This window comes from Haliaeetus leucocephalus, unplaced genomic scaffold (genome assembly GCF_000737465.1).
Source record: "Haliaeetus leucocephalus isolate CR32 unplaced genomic scaffold, Haliaeetus_leucocephalus-4.0 Scaffold140, whole genome shotgun sequence".
NCBI lineage: Eukaryota > Metazoa > Chordata > Aves > Accipitriformes > Accipitridae > Haliaeetus > Haliaeetus leucocephalus.
This window is the reverse complement of record NW_010972576.1, coordinates 4,649,832-4,675,782: the sequence shown is the minus strand read 5'-3', so window position 1 is coordinate 4,675,782 and position 25,951 is coordinate 4,649,832. Positions and strand designations below refer to the sequence as shown.

General features: G+C 37.3%; 1 protein-coding gene across 1 annotated transcript; it reads right to left on the bottom strand.

The window, feature by feature from the left end:
• Nucleotides 1-811: 811 nt before the first annotated feature.
• Nucleotides 812-17,554, bottom strand: ASIC5 (acid-sensing (proton-gated) ion channel family member 5). Its single transcript, XM_010586101.1, has 10 exons — nt 17,515-17,554; nt 13,617-13,923; nt 11,444-11,675; nt 10,195-10,314; nt 9,051-9,200; nt 8,338-8,485; nt 6,770-6,826; nt 4,457-4,625; nt 1,621-1,712; nt 812-1,011 (listed from the first exon to the last, which is right to left on the bottom strand). Exons 1-10 carry the CDS (start codon nt 17,552-17,554, stop codon nt 812-814), a joined length of 1,515 nt encoding a protein of 504 aa, XP_010584403.1.
• Between the last annotated feature and the right edge of the window lie 8,397 nt (nt 17,555-25,951).

The window sequence follows — 25,951 nt, the reverse complement described above, 5'->3', positions numbered from 1 at the left end:
GGAAAGCACAGAAACTTTTCTGAACACTTTTGAGGGAATAAACATTCAAGAAGCCTCATTCAGCACCAAAGCCACAAAATTCTTACTCTCAGTGATTTTTAGTAAGACTTAGATGAAGCCTTTAGTCTTTGTTATAATCTTTCATGACATTAAATGCTGAACTTGGCCTATGGTTGCCCACTTGCCATCCACTCAGATGCCCTACGGTTCTCTATAGTAGTTGGCAGACTCATGAGATTATTTTTTTGATGCGTTTCAGACAAACAGATAATACACTGTAGAAGTTGTTGTTATTGGGCATGCTTCTAATTCTGATAGGCAAAGCTACTATGTCCTTCACTGGAACTGCTGACAGTGGTAAGCTACTAGCAAAGACTTCATCGTTATATAAGGAATCTGCTTTTTCAGCATAGCAATGCTCCACCTTTATGGTGGTTAAGAAACTTGTGTGTGTTAATTTGGCATGCATATTATTTCTCCTCACTCAAAATACAGAATATTTAAAAACTGGATCAGAAATGCTCAATTGCATTGTATGTCAGTATCACTTGCTATGCTATTTTAAAAAATTGGTAATTCTTTAAAATAAAATTCTAGGTAAAGATTACATTTTTCTTTACATGAGAAAGAAAGTGAGACTTTGCAAAGTTCACTCTTTAAAGTTATTTAGCACAGTTAAATAGTTCTAGGCATTAAGAGAAGCAGGAAGAATGAGTGCAGGGAAGGGAGCAATGTAAAATATTAGTCTTCTTTGTATCTTAAAAAGGAAGGGAAGCTGCAGAAACAATTGGTTTTGTGCTTCTGCAAGCCACTAACATTCTTGTATTTCCTTCTTTTTTTCCTTGTGTGTTGGTTGGTTCTGGGATGGATTGTTCCATTGAGGCATTTCAGGAGCTTTCAATAGAAGAAAGATGCATATCCAACAGAAGTTAGTAAAAATATACTCAAGCAGTTCTATGATTGTAATCATACTGGCACCACAAAACAATCCAAGCTGGCCACCTACATCAGCTGTAATAGAAGGAAATAAACATATGTCATTCTAAGCACTTGGTTTAGTCTAGCAGACAAACAAAACCCTGCTGGGTTCAAGTGTTAAATAAACTCAATATACATAATCCATCACTTCAAGAAAACAGAATTTATATTCTTAAGAATGTTTATGGGAGAAGACTAATGTGTTTCTTAAAATTCTAAATAAAGTAAGTCCAACACAACACATCCTACTGTGAAACAGATACTTAAAATATTTCCTACTTCTATGCCTTTTTAACCGTTCTCTTGCTTCTCCTCCCATGTTCCCCCTCTCCCCTCCAAATCACGTAAACGTCACTATTCTTACAGTCCTGCGTGTGATATAGCCGTAAACTAGTGCCAAACTTAATTCTTACTCTCAATTGCTGTCCATACTGCAGTTTCTTTAATGGAATGACAGGACACAGTATCAAAAATGACCAGGAGGCAGACATGATTATTACCATTATAATAGAAAAGGTATTGCTTTTTGTTTTGAAGCTCACAAAGGCTATGACTCAGGAGGCAAGAAAATAATAACAAAAAAAAAAGGGTTGTTTGTGTGGGTTTTTTTATTTTTAGATTAATTATTAAACATTCACTTACCAAGCAACTCAGATATAGTCAAGGCCTTCTGCTGCTGTGTTATTTTGTAGCTCAGATCATGATATTTAATGTCAATACGCACAAGGTTCTGCCTAATGACAAATACATACAGTATTACTTGAGACAGTCAGGAATACTGTTTATTTTTACCAACATTTATCTGCATGGACAGAGTTCAGGGAGAGTGATGCTGTCTTTTAAAGAACAATTAGAAGAATGTTACCAAAATTAGTTAGATGGCTGAAGAAAAAAGAAGTGTCCTAATAACAACAGTTATAACAGGATCTTATCAGAGGAGTAGATCTTCAGGCTATGTTGAAAAAATAGCTCTAGATCTGTACTGTGAGATAGACTCGTACTTTTTAAGGGTCACAGAGATAAGCTTGAGTGGACGTGTCAAGCATCCTGACCTACAGCAGATACAGTGCTTGGAAGTGTAGTCTACCACTCTTGATTATGTGCAACTGCATATTTAAGGGTACTTATTTCAATGAGCATGTTTGTGCAGAAGAACTCTTGTCCTACACTTGGATGTTGAGTTCTATCCTCTGCTAATAGCCTCGCTTACCTAATTATATTCTTGCCTGCAGCAAGAGCAGAAGAGTAGGTAAATCTCAGTTGGAGCAAGACCTGTGGAATGATTCAATGTGAGTAAAGAGCTCATATTTATGATACTGTGTCTACAGAAAGATTCTTCCTAACTCCTAAATAGAACATAAACATAATGGTTGTGGAATAAAACAGACACAAAAACTGATTGCACACTTGATGTTGTGACCTTAAAGAATAAAAACAGAGATTCTTCAGAAGTCTGAACAGCTACAGATTTTTGGGTTGACAGTGATAATGAGCTCATCAACAATATTCATGAAAATAAAGCATTTGCTATACAAAATAATCACTTCTATCTCTTTAGGTGATAATTCTAAAACTCAGGTAGCACTACTGAGTAATAAAAATAATCTCATTCTCATAGCTTCTATTAATAAGACTTCCTACTGTTGTCATGGAGTTGCTAGCAGAACTATCCAATAAATATTTAACTTTTCCCTTCCTACATCTTTAGAAATCAATAGATGTCTAAATTTTATAGTTCAGAATATGTACTTGTTAATATGTGGGCAGGATTCCTATTGGTTAAGGCTTGGTAACAGGGGAATGTTCTGTATTTTTGCTTGCTTAATTGAATAATTACTGGGTTGCACATTATATTTACAGACAATAAAATAATCAACAAAGATAAAACATCCTCAAAGGATTAATATATTTTGCATATAACAACAGGTTTAAATTTCATAATCTTCATTGAGGACAGACTTTTTAATAGTGCCTGTAGCCCTAGACAAGGGATAATGGCTTTAAACTAAAAGTGGGTAGATTCAGACTAGATATAAGGAAGAAATTTTCTACGATGAGGGTGGTGAAACACTGGAAGGGGTTGCCCAGAGAAGTGGTAGATGCCCCATCCCTGGAAACATTCAAGGCCAGGCTGGACAGGGCTCTGAGCAACCTGATCTAGTTGAAGATGTCCCTGCTCATTGCAGGGGGGGTGGTCTAAATAACCTTTAAAGGTCCCTTCCAACCCAAACTATTCTATGATTCGTATAGTTCCTGTTCACATGTAAACATATGCAAGCATTTGCAGACTGATGGCTTCAAGGGTAAGAAAACTGAAGTCACTGAAACAAAGAAATATTCATAGATATTTTATTAGCCAAATTTTCTACAGTTCTTTATAAACATGTTTTGATGTTGTGGATGCTACAAGTTTGTGTAGCACACGTCTTAATGCTTATTTGTACTGCTGACATCTACATCTGTAAGCAAAAGGCAATTCAGTCTATAAATCATTCTGTGTTTTGATATATAATGCTTGTATTTGCAAGGAAATCTGGCATCAATTTATTACATTGAAACAGTAAGGCACGTATGCTCTATTAAATCATAGGCATATATGAAATTTCTTCTATGAATTTAAAAGTGTGCAGATTGTCAGCTCAGTGCTGCTACTGAGTGACACAGCTCTATGCATAACATAAGTTCTAACAGCATTTCCTGGATAAAAGGTGTAGTCAATACTGTTGAGGCATGTTTTCACACTAGAAGGTCCCTTCTTTTGGGTATAGACCTACTTTCTTCCGCTGTGTATCTTTTTCAGTCACACAGAGTCATATTATTTCGCTCTTCTGCTACCTCATGAGAATTAATATTGTACTGAGTATTTTCTAAATAACTTTTCTAATATAAATGGTATTAGTGAATTCTACTAACAATAGAAAAGATTATTAAACTTGTGACATTATTGCTACAATAAAACCTAGCTCTTCAGTGCTTATGAAGCTTCCTTTAGGAATGGGGTGAGAGAAAGGAGAACACCTTTATATACTTTATATAGCATCCCTTTAAGTTGTTCATTTACTTCAGTTGTGGAAGTGTGAAGATTTGTCTTCTTTATTGGATGGATTGCTCACATGGACTGTGGATAGGTTTGATAACCCTGCCCTTTCTTTATGCTTAATTACAAAAGTGATCAGAAGACTTTGTTATAAGACATGAAGGACACAGAAGGCAGTTAAGAACATCATTACTTGTTAACTGCAGCATCTATTTTATGTTATCCACAAGTCTTAGAAGTGTCTAAGTATATATATTATATGTATGAATATGTATAAATCTTAACCAATTTTGTCTAAGAGTTTATTTTATCTCACAGACAACATTATTAATACCACACAAAATACCTTTTTAAAAGGGCATGTTTACATCATACGCTCTGTTAGCACACTTAAAAGTAATTGGTAATTTCTTTATCAGACAAGGTGTTAAGCATGATTACCTGACATATTCTGGGCTTTTCTTCAGTTTTGCAGAAAAGTATTTTATGGCTTTTTCTCCTCCAAAACTTGAATAGGTGATAGTGGTAGGATAATCCGTTTCTTCACATGGGGCAGGACAAGTGGAATTGTGGGTTCCTACTGTACATAATCCTTTTACTTCTATATCATCTGAAAGTTCAGGAGAAAGAATTTACAGAATATTTCTCAAAAAGCACACAGCTTATATACTTCTTTTAAAACTTAAAAAATGACTTTTAACTGACTTTGATAAATGTATGGTTTAGTTATCCTGAAAAAAGCAGATGCTTACCAGTTTTGAAGGAACAAATAAGTACTTGTAACTGGCATTTGGGAAACTGGTGCACAGTAATAAGGATTGAGATTTTTGGGGGTCACTTTTCCCAAGGAAATTCAGCACCTGTAAGTCCTTCTGCCTTCATTAGGGATTTATGTGCTTATTATTTCTCATCCGCAGATAAACAGTAGCACAACAGAAGACATTCCATGTTCTGTGCTAGCTTTCTGATTACATACTTAGGTATACAGTCCTTGGTCTTGATGCCTTTATATCTGCCTAGCTCATTCCACTGCACAGGAACAGCTTCTAGAGCAACGTCAACTGTAGTTTTCTATCATCTGATAACTACATAAAAATCTTGGTAAACTAAGTTCACTTTACCTTAAACCCTGCCTGCCATTTGATAATTGGGCTTAAGACAGCTAATAGGGTTTAGGGATAGCTTTGTTTCTTCAAATACTAAAGAGAAGTCACAAAATTCTGCAGGTCTGGCTGCTCATGAAAGTGGGGAGCCATTCCTCTGACGAGGCTCTAACAGAAAGAAATCATTATAGAAATCTGGGAAAGCTGGAGAAAATTCATGTGGAAGAAAAATGGTAAAGCATAAACATTTCCTGAAGCATAAACCATCACCCAAAGCTGATGATCACTCCGAGATGAGTACCATAACCTCCTGCTTGTGGTGCTCTATTTGTCCTGGTGTGGTGGTGGCCATGGTGTCTGTTCCATCTGCGTGTCAGCTTTTTGCTTTTGCAAACTGCAGGGGAGGAGATATCTCAGCCTGTTAGTTGATGATTTGAGGTACTCTCCAGGGACACTGGGGTTGTTGATTTAATTCTGGATAGCTGGCCTTTAGAGTTCCTAAAATAAATGCTCTCACCGACGGTTGATCGGTCCCGCAGATACTGGATCAGTGTGCTGTCATTTGAGATTTTTTTATCAGATGTCTAATCTCTCCTGCACTGTAAAAGGAGACTTAGCACCTAACTTGGGGTCCTGGGGACCAGACACCTACAAGCCAGGTTCACCATGTACAGTACTGTGATGCCAGTTCCTTCTGGGGTCCAGCTCTGAATCCTGTCCATCCTTGATAGGAATTAGGGATCATTTTTTTTATTGCTCAGTAGTTTCTTTGAAACTTGGTCACAGAATATCCATTAAGTAAAATAATATACGTATTTCCACCATGACAGGCTATCAAAGATCAGGATTATATAAGAATGTGAACTTAGTGGAATTGATTTCAAAAAAGCCATAGGAAAACCAGTCATTGTTCATAGTAGTAGATCTTGCCTGAAAGTTGCACACACTTAATCAAAACAGAAAGAAACCCCTGCATAGCCCCCCCCCCCAAACTTGTTAATCTACTTGGTATCTTAATCATCCATTCCTTTGGGAAGGGAGAGTCACATGACACAGCAGAAGCCAAAACAATTAAAAAGGAGGCTTTATAAAGTCCATGAGAAGTTACTTCTCAGATCACCATTTGCAGTATTTTCCAGAAAGTCTGTTGTAGCGACTTACAAATTTCATACCTACTGTGTGCAGATGATTTGCTTATGGAAATGAATTACATTTGGAGCACTTTGCAAATAAAGAATTCATTTTACTTTTCAAAAGATAAAACCTTAAATCCAGTGATTTTGAATTATATTTTCTATCAGTCAGCAAACCTGTTATTACTGTGCTGTTCACTTTTCTGTCACAAACAAAAATAATACAGCATTGGAGCTAGAAGGATGATATCATGAATATGCAAAAATGCAAGCCAGAGGTCTGATAACTGAAAACAGATTAATTGAACATTCTTCCATTTTAAACCATTTCTGATTACTAGAATGATTCTTATGGGGTTTTTTAATTGGCATCTATTTAATGCTCTGTCTGGTCTCTGGTTTCAGAATATTAAATGAACTGGGTTGTACTCTCAGTACTACTTTCAGTATTTTGTTTTAATTGATAGATGTTGTCTACTATTTGGAATTGGATTAGAAAATATGAAGTTATTACTTACAGACTGCCGGGTAAACACAATTGTAAAACTTCAGCAAATCACATTCTGTTCCATTTCCTTAAAAATAAACAACAAACTTTAGGAACGTCAATTAACAATCTAACTCTTAGCTCTATTTGTACTAAACTGAAATGTAATGTCGTCAAAGCCTGCTCACCACTTCATGTTTATCGTTATGCAACTGAGAAATCAATTTGGTTGGGCACAGTGCTGTTACCGACACCAAAAGGCATACACAGTGTAAAGAGACAACAGACCAAGCTAGATGTTTGCAGCAAACATCTTTATTATGTGTGCCAGCCAGAACTGCCTTTAAGCTTGTGGCTCACTCTTTGTATTAGCTTGCTAAACCAGGAATTTCTATTTTTCCTAGTGGAAAAGAAAAAACAAAGTAGGGTAGATAGGATATATGATTACACCCCATGTGCTTCAGCAAAAGTTTTGAACTTCATGCAAAAATTGTCTGGAGACCTAAGTGATAAGATAGCACCCTGAGCTAACAGCAAAATTTTTAGATTTCAGGTCGTCTCAGTTTCACCCTGATTTTTTCCCTGGCATGGAAATACTACTTAGCAGTTTAGCACACAATTAAAGAAGGTATTACCCTCCTTTATCTAACTGCCACTGTATAAAGCTCTCACCCTGGGTATTGGAGACCTAGACTTAATTTCTTTCTCAAACCCCTTTCCATGAAAGTTTCCAGGAGATTGCCAACCTCCTTTCCAAGAGGCTGTCAAACAAACAGGCTAAAGATTACTCATTAATGGATCCCCCTTAGTAAAAACATTCTACCTTGCTTGGGGATATTTAAAAATACATTGAGTCAGAAAGTGCAGGCATGACAGTGGCTTTCTTGCCCACTGATTGTGAAAAAAGAGCTGTGAAAGCAGAGATTTGTGTTTCAGCTCTTGCTTCAGAAAGAGGTGACAGTATCATCATTACTTTTAATGCTGAAAAGGTGGGAGGGAGGGGACTGATCAGGGCTCAGTGTTACTGCTTTACATTTCTAGAGTGATTAAGAAGCCTGGATTCTTGAAGGGAGTATTACAGCATACACCTATACTCTGCATTTTGGGCTAATTAGCTGGCTTCATGCAGCCTTTTGGCTTTTGCAGAGCTGTCTTCTGGTGCTAGACTCTTTCCATGGTTCATGTGGGGAACTCAGTTTCTGTCTTCAAACAAACAGTTCTGCTGTGGTTGCTAAACACCTGCAAAGCAGGTTTTCAGTGGTACATGTGAAAATCTATGACTTATTATGGATTTAGTTCCAGCTCTTTAGGAAGTCAGGTTGAAGACTATAGACTTGTCTCCCAGCCCTGAGGCATAATCTTTTCTGTCAAGTTTTTTGGTCTATATCCTAAGAATAGCCAGTGACCCCATGCTAGGTCTAGAGTTCACCAAATATCTTGCTTGTTTTCTCTGAATTAAAAAAAAAAAAAGACAAATTTATATAATTTTAATTAATCCCAGCTGTAGATATCCCTCAAGCATGTGCCCCATCTCCTTTGCTGTTCAATAGCAGGTGAGGACTCCTAGCAAGATGATCAGTGTATGGTATGGTGATATACCTGGAAGAATGAATGGCAAACAGCCACACCGGTCCTGTATGTACCGGGCTTTGCATTCCTGCAAACATCCATTAATACTATAAATCTTGTGGTACTGAAGCTTTATATCGGGCTTGCACTCTCCCCACGGGTATTCTTGGATAATTGACTGTAGGGTAATAATAACAGAAGATACAGGGTTTTTGTCTCTGTTTTAAATTTCCGTATTATTTTCTCACATTTTAAAGTGCTGAAGGAAGCCTGTTGAAGACATAAATGGTAACATTGTGATTTAATTGGAAGGAATTACAGTTTGTGCTTTTGGGATTATAAAATTATCTCCTCTCTCTCACAGTAAAAGTAGAACCTGATCAGACAGCCTGGTACAGAAGGGTAGTCCACTCCACTTGGATTCCACTAGGAATCCGAGACAACCTTAATGGTAACATTGTGTTGATGGGGCAATGCTGTGGTATCCTTGTACCATTATATGTCAGCGACACTGTAAGATATTAGGAAAGAAAGGCTAACTTCAATAGATACAGATTATGAAGACCAATCACATTCCCCCCCTCAAATAGCAGTAATTGTGTCTGGAGGAAATGTTATTTTTAGGAATCACTTTTGCATCATAAATATTTTCACTTCCAAAATGTCTAATTCATTGTCACCCTTCAGAAGAGAATTAGAGACAGTAAAGACCAATATTTCCACTTGATGGACAAAGTCCTTACCTTCAGCTGACGGATTGAGACCTGTGCATGCATGCCAACCGGTGTTAATAAACCTAAACCATCAAAGCGAGGAAGCTCTTTGGGTGAATGGATAACAAAAGTTATACCAGCATCAGTATAACCAAGAGCAGGTTCATCAGTGAATTTTTCCTGATACAAAAAAAATTATTTAAAATAGTTTTGGCTTTGCTTACCATCTGAAGCTTTAGCTATATTTGAAATGGTACTATACTTTTTTATTTGGTCTTGTATCTCTAGTCACATTTTTGGCAATTTACAGAAAAGTATAGAAGCAAACTGACTTGAATTTCCTTTGTTGATTACCTCTGTGGGTTTCCTTCCAGTTACTATAAACTTTGAGGATTTTTATTCCTTCTGCCATCTGCCAATTTCAAAAGCAAGAAGGCATAGATGAACATTTACTCATAACTTGGATATTCGTTCCTTTTACTTGCAACTACACATCACGTTTCAGCAAACTTTCCATTACTCTCTCCTGTCACTCCTGTCTCATAATTCCTACAGAACAAAAGTGAATTTCTAAGTCATTTATGTAATTTATCTCTCTAGATTTTAGTTTTCTTCCCTGATCTCACAAGGTGATATTCCCTGAGTTTTATGGGGTTTGCTGGTCACAGACAATTCTAATAAGGTCAGAGACTATTCACAGTGTGAAGACCAGATCTTAGCTGGCACGAAGCACTTACAGCTGCTGCTGCTGCAACTAGAATTCATTACTACTTAGAAATTGGCACCATATGACCTTCCCTACTGGGCCTTTTATTAAAATGAAATGGTGTTATCCCAAAATGCTTGTATAAAATTAAATTACTGCTCTGATGATGTGTTTCAATTGTAGGTGAACTGTGTATATGTACATTCATATGCTCACTCACAACTTTCAGAACCACTTAGCGGGGGACAGAGTCAAAAATAATTCTGACTTTTTAAATCTATTAGATCTTTCTTTTAAAATGCCCTTTCACTCAGAAATAGTCTTGATGCAGAATTTTGTGCATGAAATTCTGAAGGTCTGTGTAAAACCAAACAAACTAAAACCTGAACCAAACCCAAACCCAAACACCTCTACTCATCTATAAGTTATTACATGGTGTGTTGTTCATAATCATTAGGATAGCTGTACCTGTTGGACATCAAAGAGCAAATGTAAGCCTCTTCCAGACAAACTCACTCTTCTTGCTGGAAGATCATTGTAATTAAAAGTAAAGCAGTTTCCGTATTCAGTGAAAACATGTTCAAAATCCTTCAATAAAGGAAAATAGGGAAAAGTAAAATGAAAGAAAGGTCACCTGAGGTTTCCTTAGTGAATTACAATGCAAGAGATGGACTACTGGGGTGGTTGTTGGTTTTGGTTTTCTTTTTCCCCCAAAGGCAGTGCTAAATATTACAATCAGAAAAGTGGGAATTGGTGGAAATATTCAAAAGGATTTCATCCCTTTCTATAGAAAATGAAGTTTAAAGGAGAAATTTCACATTGTTTATTAATACCTATGAGCTGCTTAGAATAATTTAATGAGGTCACCTTGTTTTTCTATACCTGCTATATTATATAGAAATTATGTTTTCAAAACCAACTTGTTTAATTTTTTCAGTAGATGTTTAGTGATGGCTGTTTCAAAACTAAATGTCATGTTACATATGAAAGGACAGCATTTGCATTTTTTCCCAAAGCCACCTCATCATTTAATATGACTGCATCTCATTGCTTTAGTTTTAGTTATTAGCACTAGCGTCTTTCAGTTAAGAGAACTCTCCAATGCCTAATTTTAGAAGCTACACCGTATCTAAAGGTTAGATTAATCTGAAAGAATACAGGCCTGACTTTTCTGTTCACATTTTCTATTTAAGTTGGGAATTGCTCTATGGAAGAATTGACATAAAAATGAGACGATCATATTCTTTGTCTGTTGTCCGAAATTCCTGAAGACGGGCTATTTTCACCTCATTATGTAAAATTCCTGTGGACTCTGCATATAGTTAGCCTCGCTGTCTATATTCTTGACCTCAAGAACACAACTACGCAATCACATAATACAAAAAACTCCTTTCAAGCTGACCTTCGTTATAGGCCATTTATGGAAAAGGTTGTTAGATACAGCTTTCAAAGGCTGCTATCTGTGCAGAAATGGCAGTAGGCAGAGAGCAATTTAGACTGAAATCCCATTTTACAGCTCAGGGAGCCCAGCAGGCTGTCTCTGCAGGGAGAATTGAGGTCCTCAGGGTGATTTAGAGCAGGACTTTTTTTCTCCATTTGCTGACTGTAAAGGGAAAACAGGGGGAGCAGCTGGCAAAACTAGATGTCTCAAGCTGAGTGGTAAGAATACATCCCCTTCCCCTCCCTGCTACTGTTTTAGTAAAATAAACATATTTACCTGTGGGTAACATGGCTTTCCAAAAAAATCGCATTCTAGCAATGTGCTGCTGTTCAGATAAAACCCATTTTTTCTTGTAAACTCTTTGATGCTGAACTTCTGGTTTCCAAGAAGGAAATCATTTAGCTCTTGGGAATATTTATCTTCCACAGAAAAATTTTGGAAAACTCCAGACACAATGTTCCAAATTAAAAAAATTATTCTGAGGTTGTTTACTGCATGAGCTTGAAACCTGTCAGCAGAAAGGAGAAAGAATTGCTTGGAGTTCTGCAGAGTTATAGGACTGATGTCAAGGCCGTTCTTGCCAAAACTGTGACATGATTTGTTGTCTGCTCGTAAACAATAAGTGGTTCTTGCCCACCACATTGCACTTTGATCTGTACAACATGAATAAACAATATGGTCTCCATTTCTAGGAGGGTATTTTCCATATCTGAAACCAGAAAATGGATGCCTTCCCATGGCTATTCTGGTCAGTCATATTGGAAACATTTCTGTTGTGTGTGGTTGTTTATTAAAAACCAAAAAACCCGAGTAGATTAGCCTTCTGCATAAGCTGATAACCAGATTTGTAGAACTGATGACAAGCTGAACAACTGCATTTACTTGTGGGAAACTAGCTGGGAGGAGTTCTTCCTTTCAAAAAAGCTGTCTTCCATAATTTAGAAAATTTATTTCTGAGTGCATTTGCAGTAATCTCATATACCTGCTTTACTAAGGCACTACACCCCAGTGTAGAGACAGTCTACCTTCCCATGAGCTCTGTGGCTGGTGACACAGTAGTATAAACCAAGGGTGATCCTTACTCCTAGAATCCACTTAAAAAATCTCAGAAATGTGATGAGGTGTGGGAGGTGCTTTCCTGATGTACACCTTTGAAGTCCTTTATTGAAGGAAAGTAAGGGTTTACAGAACAGCTATAAGTTTGAAAAGAGAATAAACACAAATGAAACTTCAATACCATGTTCTTTAGAATTGCCATTTTATATAATCCTATTTTTAAAAACGTAGCAATATATTTGTGTAGTAGATATTAATGTCCCCGCTTAAGGAAGATTGGTAGGAACACCTCTTTACAATTGAATTTCAGTCAAAAAATAAAGACAAAGGTAGATCTGCCCCTCTCTGTCCTGCCAACAAAAAAAAAATGGTTACTGAAAACAGGAGGGAAGTATAAGCACAGCATGAACAACAGATGGATGTGGCAGCAAACTGTCACTTAGGCAGACAACTGCCATGCTCAGTAGCTGACTACTTACAATGTGCTGCCACTATAGTTACAAGAAGGGAGGCATTTTTATAATAGAAAGCCCACTGTAATCAAGAGGGACTTCTATCCACCGTCCCTGTTGTGCACTATAACCCCGGATGGCTTTATGCAGGGCAATGAGAAGGAGGCAGAACAGGTCCAGATATTTGAGACTTGGACTTCTGGCTGATTCTGCCAGGAAAAGGTAGAAGACAAGAAAACTTACAGTTCTTGAGGAAACAATGTGGGTAAAGTTTTCATATTTCTAAAACTGTTCCTACATTACATATTTGCTCTAAAAATCAGGCCATAGGTTTATTACATTGTTTCCAAAGTGGCTGCATCTAAATCTTGGCCATTATCTTCAAATGTAGAAATCTGTAGTGAAGTTCTTGCTTAGGTACATGACTTCCAGACAAATCAAATGCTTCCCTCCTGCAAATCCCACTGACATCAGCTGGACTCATAAAGGCTGAGCACCTCTGAAAAAAAAAAGTATCTACTTTGCCTAAGATTTCTACATTCGTGTGAGGTTCCTACTAGAATCCCTCTATTTGCAAATCTTGTCTTTTATTTTTAACTTGGATGTGACTGTCCCTTAGTTACACTGTAGAAGCAACACTCATACATAGAAGAATAATACCAGAGAGGTTTTTCTGCTCCAACTTATGTTTTGAAACTTAAAAATCTGTAGTGCAATTTGTTCATCTGAAGGAGGGGGAAGATTAAAAAAGACAACCTCCCTTCCTTGATTCTTGTATTTTCCTCTTCATTTAAATCTCATGTGGTAGCGTGGAACACAGGCACCTCAGAGCCATATTTTCCTTGTTTTATGTGATTTGTTCAAGCAAGTTGTGGAACCTGACTGCTTTCAGATAAAGAGGTGTTGTATCTCAAGAGCAAAACAACAAACATAACTTTTACCTGTTCAAGTTGCAAAAAGTCACAGCAGGGAATTTGACATTTTCCACATACTGAACTACCACTGTAGTTGTGGTCGGCCAGCTGAAGTAGTAGATGAAGCGACTATAGATTTGCCAAATAACAATGGCAAGACAGCCCGCGACTACTAACAGCCACAGCACTTTGCGAGTCTTGCTCTGCGTTTGAACGATATTATGCACTCCATGAAATGAAGTGGATGAGGCAAACTCCTGATGATACTTCCTTCTGTCTTCCAAATGTGGCAGCAGTTTCTTTATTAAGTACAATCGTATCTTTTCCAATATTCCTTAATATGGAACGAAGTAAAAACACATTTTTAAAATTAGCATTTAAATGGCACTTAAGAAAGGAAACCATGTAATTTTGGTATTGGAAAGCAGTTGTAAAATTTCTTTTTAATTGTAAATTCTCTCTTTAAGTAGTGAACTTGCTTCTGAGGATGGAAAAGTTCTGTGCTAAGAGATGAGCTCAGTGCTTCCTGAGAACAGACTGTATCTTGCAATATTTTAAGCATGCAAAATTATAAGCACATTAATATAAACTGGTAGTCCACTTCTGTCGAAAAGATTGGATTTTGACATACCTCAGTGATCTAAAACCACAGGTTGCTGTGAACCTACTGTAAAAATCTAAGCATCTGATTTTTACAGTAACATCCCATTAAAGGTCTGGTCCTTCATACTTACTCTGAGAAATAAGGTAAAAAGGGAATGATATGAAATGGTATGAAAGGGAATTTCACTCTTTCACTATTAAAAGTTTCTGGGTAAAACTTGAAAGTTTAAGGTTCAAAAGGAAATCTACTTTCTTTTTTTTTTAGGTTTGTACTTGTCTGATTCCATAACTTTGAAACAGTAATGGTTTTAGTTTTCATTTACCCCATGTTTTCTACAAACTGATGTTAAAAAACCCAAACCAGACCAAAATATTTTTTAATCCAAGTTTAAGAGCTATACAGTAATGAATATAATCAATACCTGGAAATGTAGTAATTTTCTTATGCTTGCTGCTGAGTGATCTTTTGGGCATGGATTTGAAGAGAATGTTCTCTCTCAAAACATCCAAATGAGGGAAACTTAATGAGACCTTTCCTGTATCTAGTCATAATTGGACCAGTCTCTTTGCAAAGTGCTTCATTTACCGATTGTTATCAACTACTTTACTCTGTCATTAAGAAAGTCCATAAGAACAGTAAATCAAAGAAAGTTTGTGAAACAATAATAATAAGAATCTGAAAATATATTATATAGATCAGTGTTTAACAGCAATTAAATGCTTCTCTAATTCCATTTTTTAACCAAAAAATAGATTTAATAGTGTGGCATGCATGGTAGGAAGAGAATATAGCCTTTATAAGACTGATTAACTTGAGGCCATTACACTTGGGCAAAGGAACAAAGAGATGCAAGAGTCATCTGCCGAAGCTCTCGTGACCACATCAGCACTCTGGGATGTTGCTTTGGTCTCTGCACAGTCTCTTGACTGTGATAATGAAATCCCAGATGGTGCTGGGTTTCAAAATGTTTCTGAAGGGAAAGAATTTTCTTTATGTTGTTCTTTAAAGAAGATCTATGTAAGAACTTTGATTAATACTTGTTTAATTTACTCTGACCCCTTTTTATCATCAAACAGTTTTCTGCTGGAAAACTATTCAAAAGTTTCTCTCCTAGCTCTAGTGACTATTGGATCTCACTGCAAAGCTGTTCAGCCACACGCGCTTTTGTACATCACACCAGAATGGAGTGGATTTCTGGTTTTTGCTGTAGGCTTCTTTCTCACCGGTGCGTGTGCAGTGGGACAAGCGCTCTGCGTGCTCCCCGAGTAACAGCAGAACAAAGTACGTTCCTAGCATGTGTCTGCATCTGCTGCCCGTAGACTCCAACAAGAGACCACAAGCAGGTCAGATCCTTTCTCCAGGGAAAGCGCTGTGTATGTTTATTCCTCCTATACATACTGTGCTAGGTAAGAGAATGATAGCATATCCCTACATAAAAGTCCATTGCCACCAAAACCCACTAGTTAGTTTAATCAGCAGAAGTGTAACTTAGAAGCTATGCAAATATGTAACTAAACTGTACTTCAACTCTTTGGTATAGCTACTACAGTAAGTATACACAATGTTTTATCTAATAGTGAAAGTTTTGCTGTTAATGCATAAGATTATCTAATATCATACCACTGCTTTCATTGCTGTCTTTCACCAGAAGAATTAGCACTACTATATAAGTATCTTTAAGAATCCTTACTCTACTTTCAGATTTCATTAGAAAATGCTATAATTAAAAAAAGAAAGGAAGAAAGAAAAAAGATTGTTAACTACTCTACGTAGGGTCAAGTGGTAATTTTCTGGTATGAAGTTTCTCACATGGTGGATTGGAAAATAATGTGAAATGTGTAAGTCGCGAGTAGCCATTTATTTTGGGATTTGGTCTGTTTATGAGGAATAGGTACATTCCAGTAATGTATCATTAATAATAGAATGGTTATTCCAGGTCCCAGTTAATGGACAGTATACCACAATAATGGGTGGGTGTGAGGTTATAAATGATTAACCCTTCATCCTGTGCTGTACAAAACTTGGGCTGTGTGTATCTGGATTAAGGTTGTGTAATCAACACAGCTGAACTAGCTGTAAGTGAGTTAGAATATCCAAGCTGCTGCTAGATAGACAGTAAGGTCTTCCAAGGCCTTAGACATATTAGACAATAAGGTCTTGAGAGTCCTTTGTTCTTTTAGTAGCAATAAAAAGTACATTTAATGTAGGCAGTACAATAAAAAATATTATTGTCAAAGATGTGAATAAAACCAATATTTATAGAAGATCCAAAAAGTAGAGGATGGATAAGTACAAAAGAAGAGACGTAACTAAATGAGAGGAATCCAGGTCCAGGAGCAAACCACATATTTGGAGCCAAATATAGAACATGCATGTAAAAACTAGTAAGGTAGCTCATACGTTCATAATGGGCTGCAGTTCCTTTGCCTCAGGAAACACTGATTACTGGAGAAGCCCCAAGAACCATCACGGTTAGTCAGATAAACCTGATTTTCCAGTCACTGTTGTTCAAGAAGAAATTACTTCCCTGCATGTATAATCAGGGATACATGGCCAGGGACATACTATTACGAGCTTATATAAAAACCTCAGAAATTCACGGTATCTTTAATGTTAACACTATAAATTGAATTTAAAGAGGTTTTTTATCTTCAGTTAGCAGGTAATTGGTGACAGTCTATAACTACTTGTATAGGGAGCTGATAGGTAATAGTAATAGGCTCTCTGATCTAGTGGGGAAAAAAAAGTAACAGGACCCAGTGGGAAGAACTGGAAGCTGAGCTCTTGCATAGCAGAAATAAGGTACAAAATTTTTATTTTTGTATTCCCAATGTTTAATTGGGATTGGATTTTCATTAATGAACATATTAAAAAAGAATGGCTTTTAAAAATGTAGCTCATCTTCAGAGCTCTTACCTGGAAGGAATTATTTCAGGAAGGTTATATGTGGTCTCTGTGCAATGGTTAGTTAGGCTAGATAGATTTGTGATTTCCTCTTTGCCTTAATCTAAAAATCATTAAAGTACAGTATCATTCAGAGAAGTAATTGCCTAGTTAAAACCGTGTTAGCTTTATTCTGAATGCATAAAGGACCAATAGCTAGAGACTTTTCCTCACTCCTTAAGTGTATGGGTTTTTTTCTACAAGTTTTTTCATCTCTCCCATCTTCTTTATATCTTGAAAACATACACTACTGCTATTTTAGACAAGGTTACAAGAGAAAGGAGACAGATTTTCTCATTTTGGTTGTCAGTCCTGAAAAAAACTACCAAAATGTAACAAAACTCTGAGTAAAGCACTGTAATATGTCTAGTCACATACCTTTAACATCCGATTGAATGAATCTTCCACGCTGGTCCATGAGGCTGTGCTTATTTCAGAAAGGAAGGAATGGATAACAAGTTGCCTTATCACTGTGATCATTGCTAGGTAATGGCTTTTATAGAAAACTAAATGGGAGGTGATACTTGATGACACATAACACTGGGCAATTTACCTGCCAGGGTTGCTATGTTTTGCCTTTAAATAACAAGGTCTGCAATGTAAGAGAGAAGATTATTTTTATAACAGGATCATATATATTTCAAGTACATATTATACTAATAATAGGACAAGTGCAGGCTTGTGTGTTGCATCACCTTGCAAATTTCTTTCATATTTTTCCTTTTATTTTAGAAAGACCAATTATCTTCACTAAAATACTGAGCTGTTCAGAACTGAATAGATTCTCTTTAAGTAGACAAGGAGCCCTTCCTGCTCTGGAGGGCAATAAATGTCTGCCACTAGTTTCCCACCAGCAGCAGGATGCAGTTCATCCACCCTTTGAATAGCTGTCTTCATAACCAGCTCCAGATTTTGTGTTCTTTTGGGCTTTAGCAAAAATGAGTTGTTATTCCTGAGAACTAACCCTGTGGGTGAGGATGAAAATGCATGCAGAGTCAATCGTTCCAGTAACTCCTTACGAAAAAGGACAGAGACCGCTTTTGTGTTAGATGTGTGGTATGATCTTGTTTGAAATTTGTTTCAAAGAAAGAACTGAGCATTGCATAAAAGGCAATAAAAAATACTAGAAAATTCAGACCTGAGATGTGCTTGATTAATGCTTTAGGAAATAATAAAAAAGAAAACCCTCCACGTTCCCTCTCTGATCTGCAAGTGCTGGGAATGGCGGCTGCTGTGTCTTTCATTACTCTCTTGGTTATGGTCCATTTCATTGCCCACAGTGTTCTTGGGTTATCAGGTGTATTAGCTTGGCCCCTCAGTGCCTTACTGTCTAGTTGTTTGCCAACTGTTTTCTGGCCGTGTTGTTCAAGCTACGAGCTGCAAGGTAAAGCACTGAACTCCATTTAGTCAGTCCTGTGTGACAAGCAGAAGATTTTTGTACTCAGCTTCTTGGATATCCCAGCTCCGTTTGTCACTTTTGCCTCACCAGCAAGGCTCTCTGCCAGGGCTAGCTTTGCACAGCACTTGCGTTCGCTCAGGCAGTGAAGTGCTCAACAGTAAACTGTTATTCAACATCTGTATGTAACTCAACCACATCTAACGTGCTGCTGAGTAGATATTTGAGGAGTCCTATTAATGCAAACCACTCTAATTCACAGAACCGAGACAACGCCTCTTGCTTGAGTTGCTTGGGTTAAAGCACATTATGTCAGTCTTTTATACTGCTATGTGCATATGATTAAGAAGTACAAACTGTAAGTTGCTCTCTACACAGCAAATACAATTCATCTTAGTATGTTTTTTAAAAACAATTCGGTGAGTTGATATCTTACAAAGAGCCTTTATGCTTATGTAATACTTTAGACGAATATGGCTTGTGTTCTCTGGTTGTGTTTTACAAAAGAAATTAATTTTGAAAATTTTCTTTCTTTTATGGTCGTTTTACATTAATTCTTAAGCAAACACTAGGGGGCGAAGACCAACCATCTTGTATTTGTTCATCTTTCCCAAATGGCTTGCACAAACAACTTTCAGATTATAAATTGGTCACAGGCAGCATGGTTTGTCCGCTCACTCCTTGCAGTGTGTATCTGGTTATCTAAACAGCACATTCCCTAATACTTAATGCAGTAAAGGTTCAGAAAACCAACCGATGACAGAGGTGGTCACGATTTTTTGTATTCATACATATTGTAAATTTTGTACTCAAAATGTTACTTGAAGTCAGTCCTCAGTGCTGTTCAGGTCTTCTTTTATGGTGTTAAATTTAGAAAAAACACTGAAGCCAGCATAACTACCTAGCTATTTGCTGAGACAAATAGATAATGTGTTTCTGATAAAGTTATTTCTTTATAACCTAGTTGCAGCAACATCTTGTAGGAATTCTTAGGGGCTGCTGAGAGAAAATACACATATACTCGCACACAAATATGTATTCAGTGCATATTTAGCTTTCATTGGACAATTATTTTTTTCCCAGAAAATGTCAGTGTTTCCTTCCAACTTGTTTCTTTGCATAAGGCTCTGTAAGTGCTTTATTGACGTTAATGCTTCTTCTAATGATTTGCTGAGCTGTCTTTTTTAATAGAAGCATCTCAAATATTATCTCCTTTTAAGACAGCGCAAGTAATGTATCTGCTGATATAGCAGACTGCAAACACTTAGAGTCAGTTCACACAAAAAATATTAGCAAAAAAGGTAAAACAGAGCAGGAAAAAAAAGGAAGTGATCACCATCTGGACTGTTATAATGTATTGTCATTGCCATTTCATGGCAAATGCTGGGATATGTGGAAGATGGTAACTAATTATATACACAAACATCTGTCTTGCTCCTTCCTTCAAAGCAGGTATGCCAGTGGATTCAGCAATGTGGGGTGGGGGGGCTGCAGAAGAAGGGGCTCAAAGAGAGCTTGAGGACTCATTGGATCTGTCTCAGCATTGAGGCAGAATCAGCTATGACTGGAGAAATTATAAGCTCTCATCAATGTTTTCTAGTGCTCTATAGATACTAGAAATTTCTCTATTATTTGTTTTCTGATGTCTGTATTATCTTGCCATAATTTAAACTGGTTACTCCTTTTCCCATCCCCTTGTATATAGAAAATTGTTCATTACTCTTCCCTTTGAAGAAAACGTGTTTATCACTTTCCGCCCACAATCATCTCTTAGTTATACAGGTCAAGTATAATTCTCTCCATCTCTCTTAATGGGCCATATTTTCTACATCAAACATTCATTGTTCTTGCCATTCTCTTCTGAGCCCTTTCAAAGTGGTTTTCATCTTTCTTGAAGAGTGGTGCCCAGGACATAATACAACAGACAAATTCTTTCTGATGCTGGATGGAAAGGAGGGTTTCCATGCCACTTAGAAAGTTTCTATTTAAAATTACCGGTATAAAATTTGCTCTTTTCACAGTTTTGCCTTCTGTTGCTTAACTTGTTATTTTTGAATAACTGAAACATCCAGATAATTTCTAAAGAATTTCTTAATTGCTAGTTTGGTTATCACAGCTGAAGTTCCAAAGTACTACTCTGCATCACTGAAGCTACACATTATTTATTTCAGTGCATTAAGATAATTTTGAATTCTAGCCCCCATCTGCCAGCATGCTATTGTATCTTCCGGGCTGTTCTTATTTGTCAATTTAAGAAGTGTACAACCTACTCCGTCATCCAAGCCATTAATGATGACACTGAATAGCATCAGATTAGCAAATTGTTATCAGCGTTTGTCCTGAACCAGCCCTTTGCACTTGCTAGCCAGCTGTACCAAGGGGTAAACAGCAGCACGAATTGAGCCATGTGGAGGCATGGGAGTAGCTTACGGCTCCAGATTTTGACTTCACTGTACCTGACTGGTAACCAGGATTCAGGTGTTCAGGAGGGGAAAAACAACAGCCTTCCTATACTAAAGAATTGCACCATGCAATGTGAGGCTGCAAGGAATTAAAAGAGGATAGGTTTCTCTTGGGACAACTCTGTGGCACATATTCAATATATGTTGTTTTTCCTAAGTTTATAGTTTTGGCTGAGATTGATACATTTCATTGATGAAAGGAGGAAGTTTTGGCACTAACAGTGAAAGAACATTTTCTCCATACTCAGGAAAAAATTATCAGTCAGAACATGAGGAAGATAAAGTGTTCCTCTGGGACAATTCGGAGAGCAGGCTGCTTCATGGTCCGAGTATAGCTCGCAGATAACCTGTGAAAGCACAACCGGCATGAGTGCTATATATTTAGAAAATACAGGTGTAGGAGGAACTGGTGGTAATCTAAGAAAAATTCCTTTTTAAGCACAGCTTAGGGCAGGAGATTTGGTACCAGCATTAACAGGGTCAGATACTGTGCAATGTGAAAGAAGTTCTGCTGCATTCTGCTGAGCCACGAATGATAGACAGTAGGGGGGGATTGTGCTGGGATGTGTAAAACATAAATGGAAGTTAAAGGTATGCTGGGAAGTGACGACACAGTTCTTTGTGTTTAAGAAGTAGAACAAATACAATATTTAAAAAAAAAAATCCTTGCAGCACTATCTCTTCTCTTTGTTTGTAGTTTGCAAGACCTTGAGCTCTGTTCCTCCCCCACATACAAATGTCTGATTGGATTATTAATATTGCATCAACTTTAAGCTTGTTTGGTTTAGCCTTGAGTCACTAAATTTTATTTTTCTTAAAACTGACTGTTAATTTCAAATGCTAGTTAAAGAGCAAGTCCAGTTTTGAAAATCACAAAACACTCATTTGAGCAGAGGACATGTTTTGGTGCGAAATTTATCTTCTTCTTTTCACCTTCCCTGTGTCTTTATTCACCTGTCTATCTCTTGTTATATTATTAAATTGTCTGGGGAAGTGATTTTTGCTCAGTGCTTGTATAGCAGCCAGCACAGTGAGGTTCTGGCTTAGGCTACTGGGTGCTTCACCTGTGCAATCTGAGTTGCACCTTGTCTGCCAAAACCTACCCATAGCTGCTGTACTGCATTTCACTCTTATAGTTGCGGGTTTGTTGTCCAAGAAACAAATTCTTTCATCACTATAATTTTATGGAACTAACAATGCTCACATCTATACATCTAAAAGGTATTTGCCTTTGAATGCTTCATCTCAAAAAGGTCACAACAGAATCTGCACAAGTGCAGAAAAGGGTGACTGGGACTATAAAGGTACAGTACAGTTATTTCTCATAAGCTCATAAGCCATGACTTGGTACTAAATGGAAAATAAAATTGATTACTTGGCAGGAAGTTTGAAACTAGCGCAGGGAAATACTCTTTCACATGATATGCACTTCAGCTATGGAACTCATTGCTGCAGGCTGTGGATTCACAGAAGAAGGGTTATTAAATGCAAGGACACAGGTATTTTAGAAAGTCCTGGACTATCAACATTGGAAAGTTAGATGCATATACTAGGGAAATTATCTCACTGTAAGCTTGCTTTTTATTTTTTTGGGTTTGGGGTTTGTTTTGTTGGTTTGTTTGGTTTGGTTTTTTTTTTTTAAGTGTTTGATTGTTTGGTTTGTTCTAATAGCTCTTCCCAAGTTACCTGCTGCTTTCTAGTAGAAACACTTCAGCACGACATGACCTACTTGGGTCTTTTATCCAACTTACAGCAGCCACTGTTAACGTAGGTAGAAGCCATCTGTGCTGGATAACTCCTAGTCTGTAATTCTGAAACAACAGTGTTGCAAAGGTTCAAGCATCACTTGTTTGTAGCCAGAAGGTCTCCAAGCTCTTTGTTCAAATTAATGAACATTCAAAAACCAAATTGATCTGTGATGATTTTGTAATCAGAATGAGAGTTTGAGCATAAGAATGGGTGACACTGTCCAAACCATTGTGTGTGCAATTTTTTCTTCTCCGTAAGTGATTTCACGTAGGATAACTTGAGATTTGGCCTGGGCGAACAGGTCACTTCTGATTTAGTAGGAGAGAAGACTCTTGTTGGATTCATGACAAGACATAGGAGGTCATTCCTACCTATCCTCATCAGACTAATGTTTTAGACATAAAGCCCCACACAATAAGAACATGGAGACTCTTGGCGCCAGCCGTATCTACAAAATATGCTACAGGCCACCTCTGCCTTACATCAAACCTCCCCTTGGCCAGGTTAGAGGGATGCCTTTTTGCCCATACAAATCACTTCTCTCAGTCCAAGTAAATTCAGTTTGTCTCTGCTCTGCAACCCTGTTGCAGCTGAGATGAGCAAAGCCCAGCCACCCCATGTCCACCTGGGGAAGGGGAGGTAAACAGAAAGGGAACAAGGTGGATTAAAAAGGGTGCTTAACAATTCCCATGTTTGGTCATGAACACCGTGACAGTTCGTTTGAAGGCCACAATGTGCAGTTCTGGGAAGCTGCGGGTTTTTTTCTGCTGTTTAACTGTTTGTCTTATATTCAGCCCAGTCACGAAACAGAACATTCTCACTGTCTGCTGAAGGTTAGAGTCCTCTGATATGATTCTAGGATGAACAGAAGTTTTTCTGTCTGACTTTCATGTTTTAAAAATAAATAAACAAATAACTAAATAAAAGCTTAAGGGCACACACACACTCTTGGTTTTCATAGCTTTGCTCAGTCCTCCACGGCATGAACAGCAAGTTGTGTGTGTAGTTACAACTGCTTCTATGTGGTTCTGAGTGTTCAGCATGAAAAAGAGAAATGATAGTGCATTTTGAGAAAAAAGTAATTCCATCAATTAAAATTAAGGTTACATTTTGCTTTCAGATATATTCACATGGAAGACCTTTTTTCACCAAGACTCATTTATGTTTATGCTAGTAAAAAGATATGGCAAAGTAGCTGTAAAATCTCTGTCAGGGCATAAAGGCCACTCAAAGAAAAATCAGTTCCCCACAGTGAACCCCAAATTTGAGCAGGATGGCACAAGAACATTTATTTCTAAGGGTGTCCGCAGCCATGCCAGAGTTCAAGGCTCTGAGCTGATCCAAACCTGAGGGCTCTTTTAATCTGTGCTATCATCTACACAGTCAACAGACAATTTCATAATCAGGTAGTACAAGTCAGTTTTTAAATTTTTTTTCTGTACTAAATTCATTACACACTTGTGAAGCCTTACTGAGATCAGATGAACGCAGCCAGTAAGATGAATGAATGATAGTTCTGTATTGTCTATGATTTTATTTCAAGGGTTTTCAAGTCCTCATTAAGAACTCTTTCCACTAATCTTGGATAGTTTGAGGTCTGTTGTAGTTGGAATGGTTAGAGAGCAGAACTCAGCTACCATGAGATTAAATTTCCTTAAATGAATAGTTGCAAGGATAATATCATCCGTAATATTACCTAGCTTTTCAGGAAATGGTCAGTCCACAGAGCTTGCCCTGGCTAGATACACAATGCAGGTAAGAGTTACCAACTTTAAGTCCCATACTTGTTTTTGCTTCTCTCTATAAAATGTGAATACAGTGGCCTCATTTTGTTTGTTTGTTTTTGAGGCAGGGCAGGGGAGAGGTAAGGCTTTTGCTCGAGAAGTTAACATGAAGCCACTTCCAACATTTTTAGTTTTCAAAGGGAAACACGGACTGCTAAATTACTGCAGCATCAGATCAGACTGACTGAACTTATGCACATTTTAGATTGAACATTTACTTCTGTCAGGGTTACTTATGAGAGATAAAAAAGAGAGAGCAAATTATTTCTGGTTTGTGTGCAAAATCAGATGGTTCATATACTTTGCCTGGTAAACATGGATTTGCATTTAATGCAAAGAATATAGTCTGTAGTATTGACTCTACAAAGTATATACAAAGTATAGAGTATAGTATATTTTAGATGCTAAAAACATTTTAAAAGAAATTTACTAGGTAATCTTTTTTTCTTAAACACATGGGGTTTTTTTGCTTCTCATAAAAAACCAGAAGTTGAGCTTACCATCTTCATTCTGCATTGTGTGTGAAAGTAACGGCTTACTTATTTTTAATTATCTCTGCCATGGAAAGGAATTAAATTGTTGGGGCTTTTCTAGGATCCGAGTGAATATTTTGATAACAGTGTTTCATGTATTGACAGCACTACAAAAAATATTTTTGTTTCTTATTTTGAATCAAAGCATGATGTTGTACAAACATGGTTAGAAGAATGTATTTGTGGTCCAAGTGTAGGCCTGAAACAAACTGCTTATATTTCTTTTTTCCAACATCTTTGCAGTTTTCTGAATATTTGGAGAATCGTATTTTTGAATCCTCTCATATATATTATAAGGTTCTTGGTTGCTAGTGAAGTACAAGAGGAACTGATTGAAAGCCAGATATTGGTGATAAAGGACTCAGAGACACTTGGGAATGTTCTTTCAGCAGGAGGGTCCTGGGGATAGCCAAGCTTTCTAATTGCACCAGCGCAAGAGGGTATAACAGGAGAAAGTGAACATGGTCATCAAGCAGGAGCAATGATGAGTAGTGGATGTGTTTCGCTTGGATTCTCTAATTTCACAAGTGTCACTAGGCTTGTGGTTTTTAGGATGGAGGTGCTTTGGGACCAATCAGCTACAAGGTCCCTAAACAGAGAGTTTGAACATGTTGGAAATACTGGAAATAACTTCCTAAATCGTTGTAGTCTGGCTAATTTATTTGATTGACTGAAGCTTGTCTGTTGCTGAATCAGAAGAGAAGTTTGTATAGTGCTTGGTTCACATAGTATCTTCAGGTAGATTTCGAGTGAGTTTGGTAACCCTGAACCAATTAAGAGAAGTATTACTTCCCAAATAGGGAGTTAATGTTTTGTAAAGCACAGAGTTTAAAAGGGCTCTGATACTTCAAAGTCCTTTGCCTACAGGGTAGGCAATGGAAAGGCTGCAAG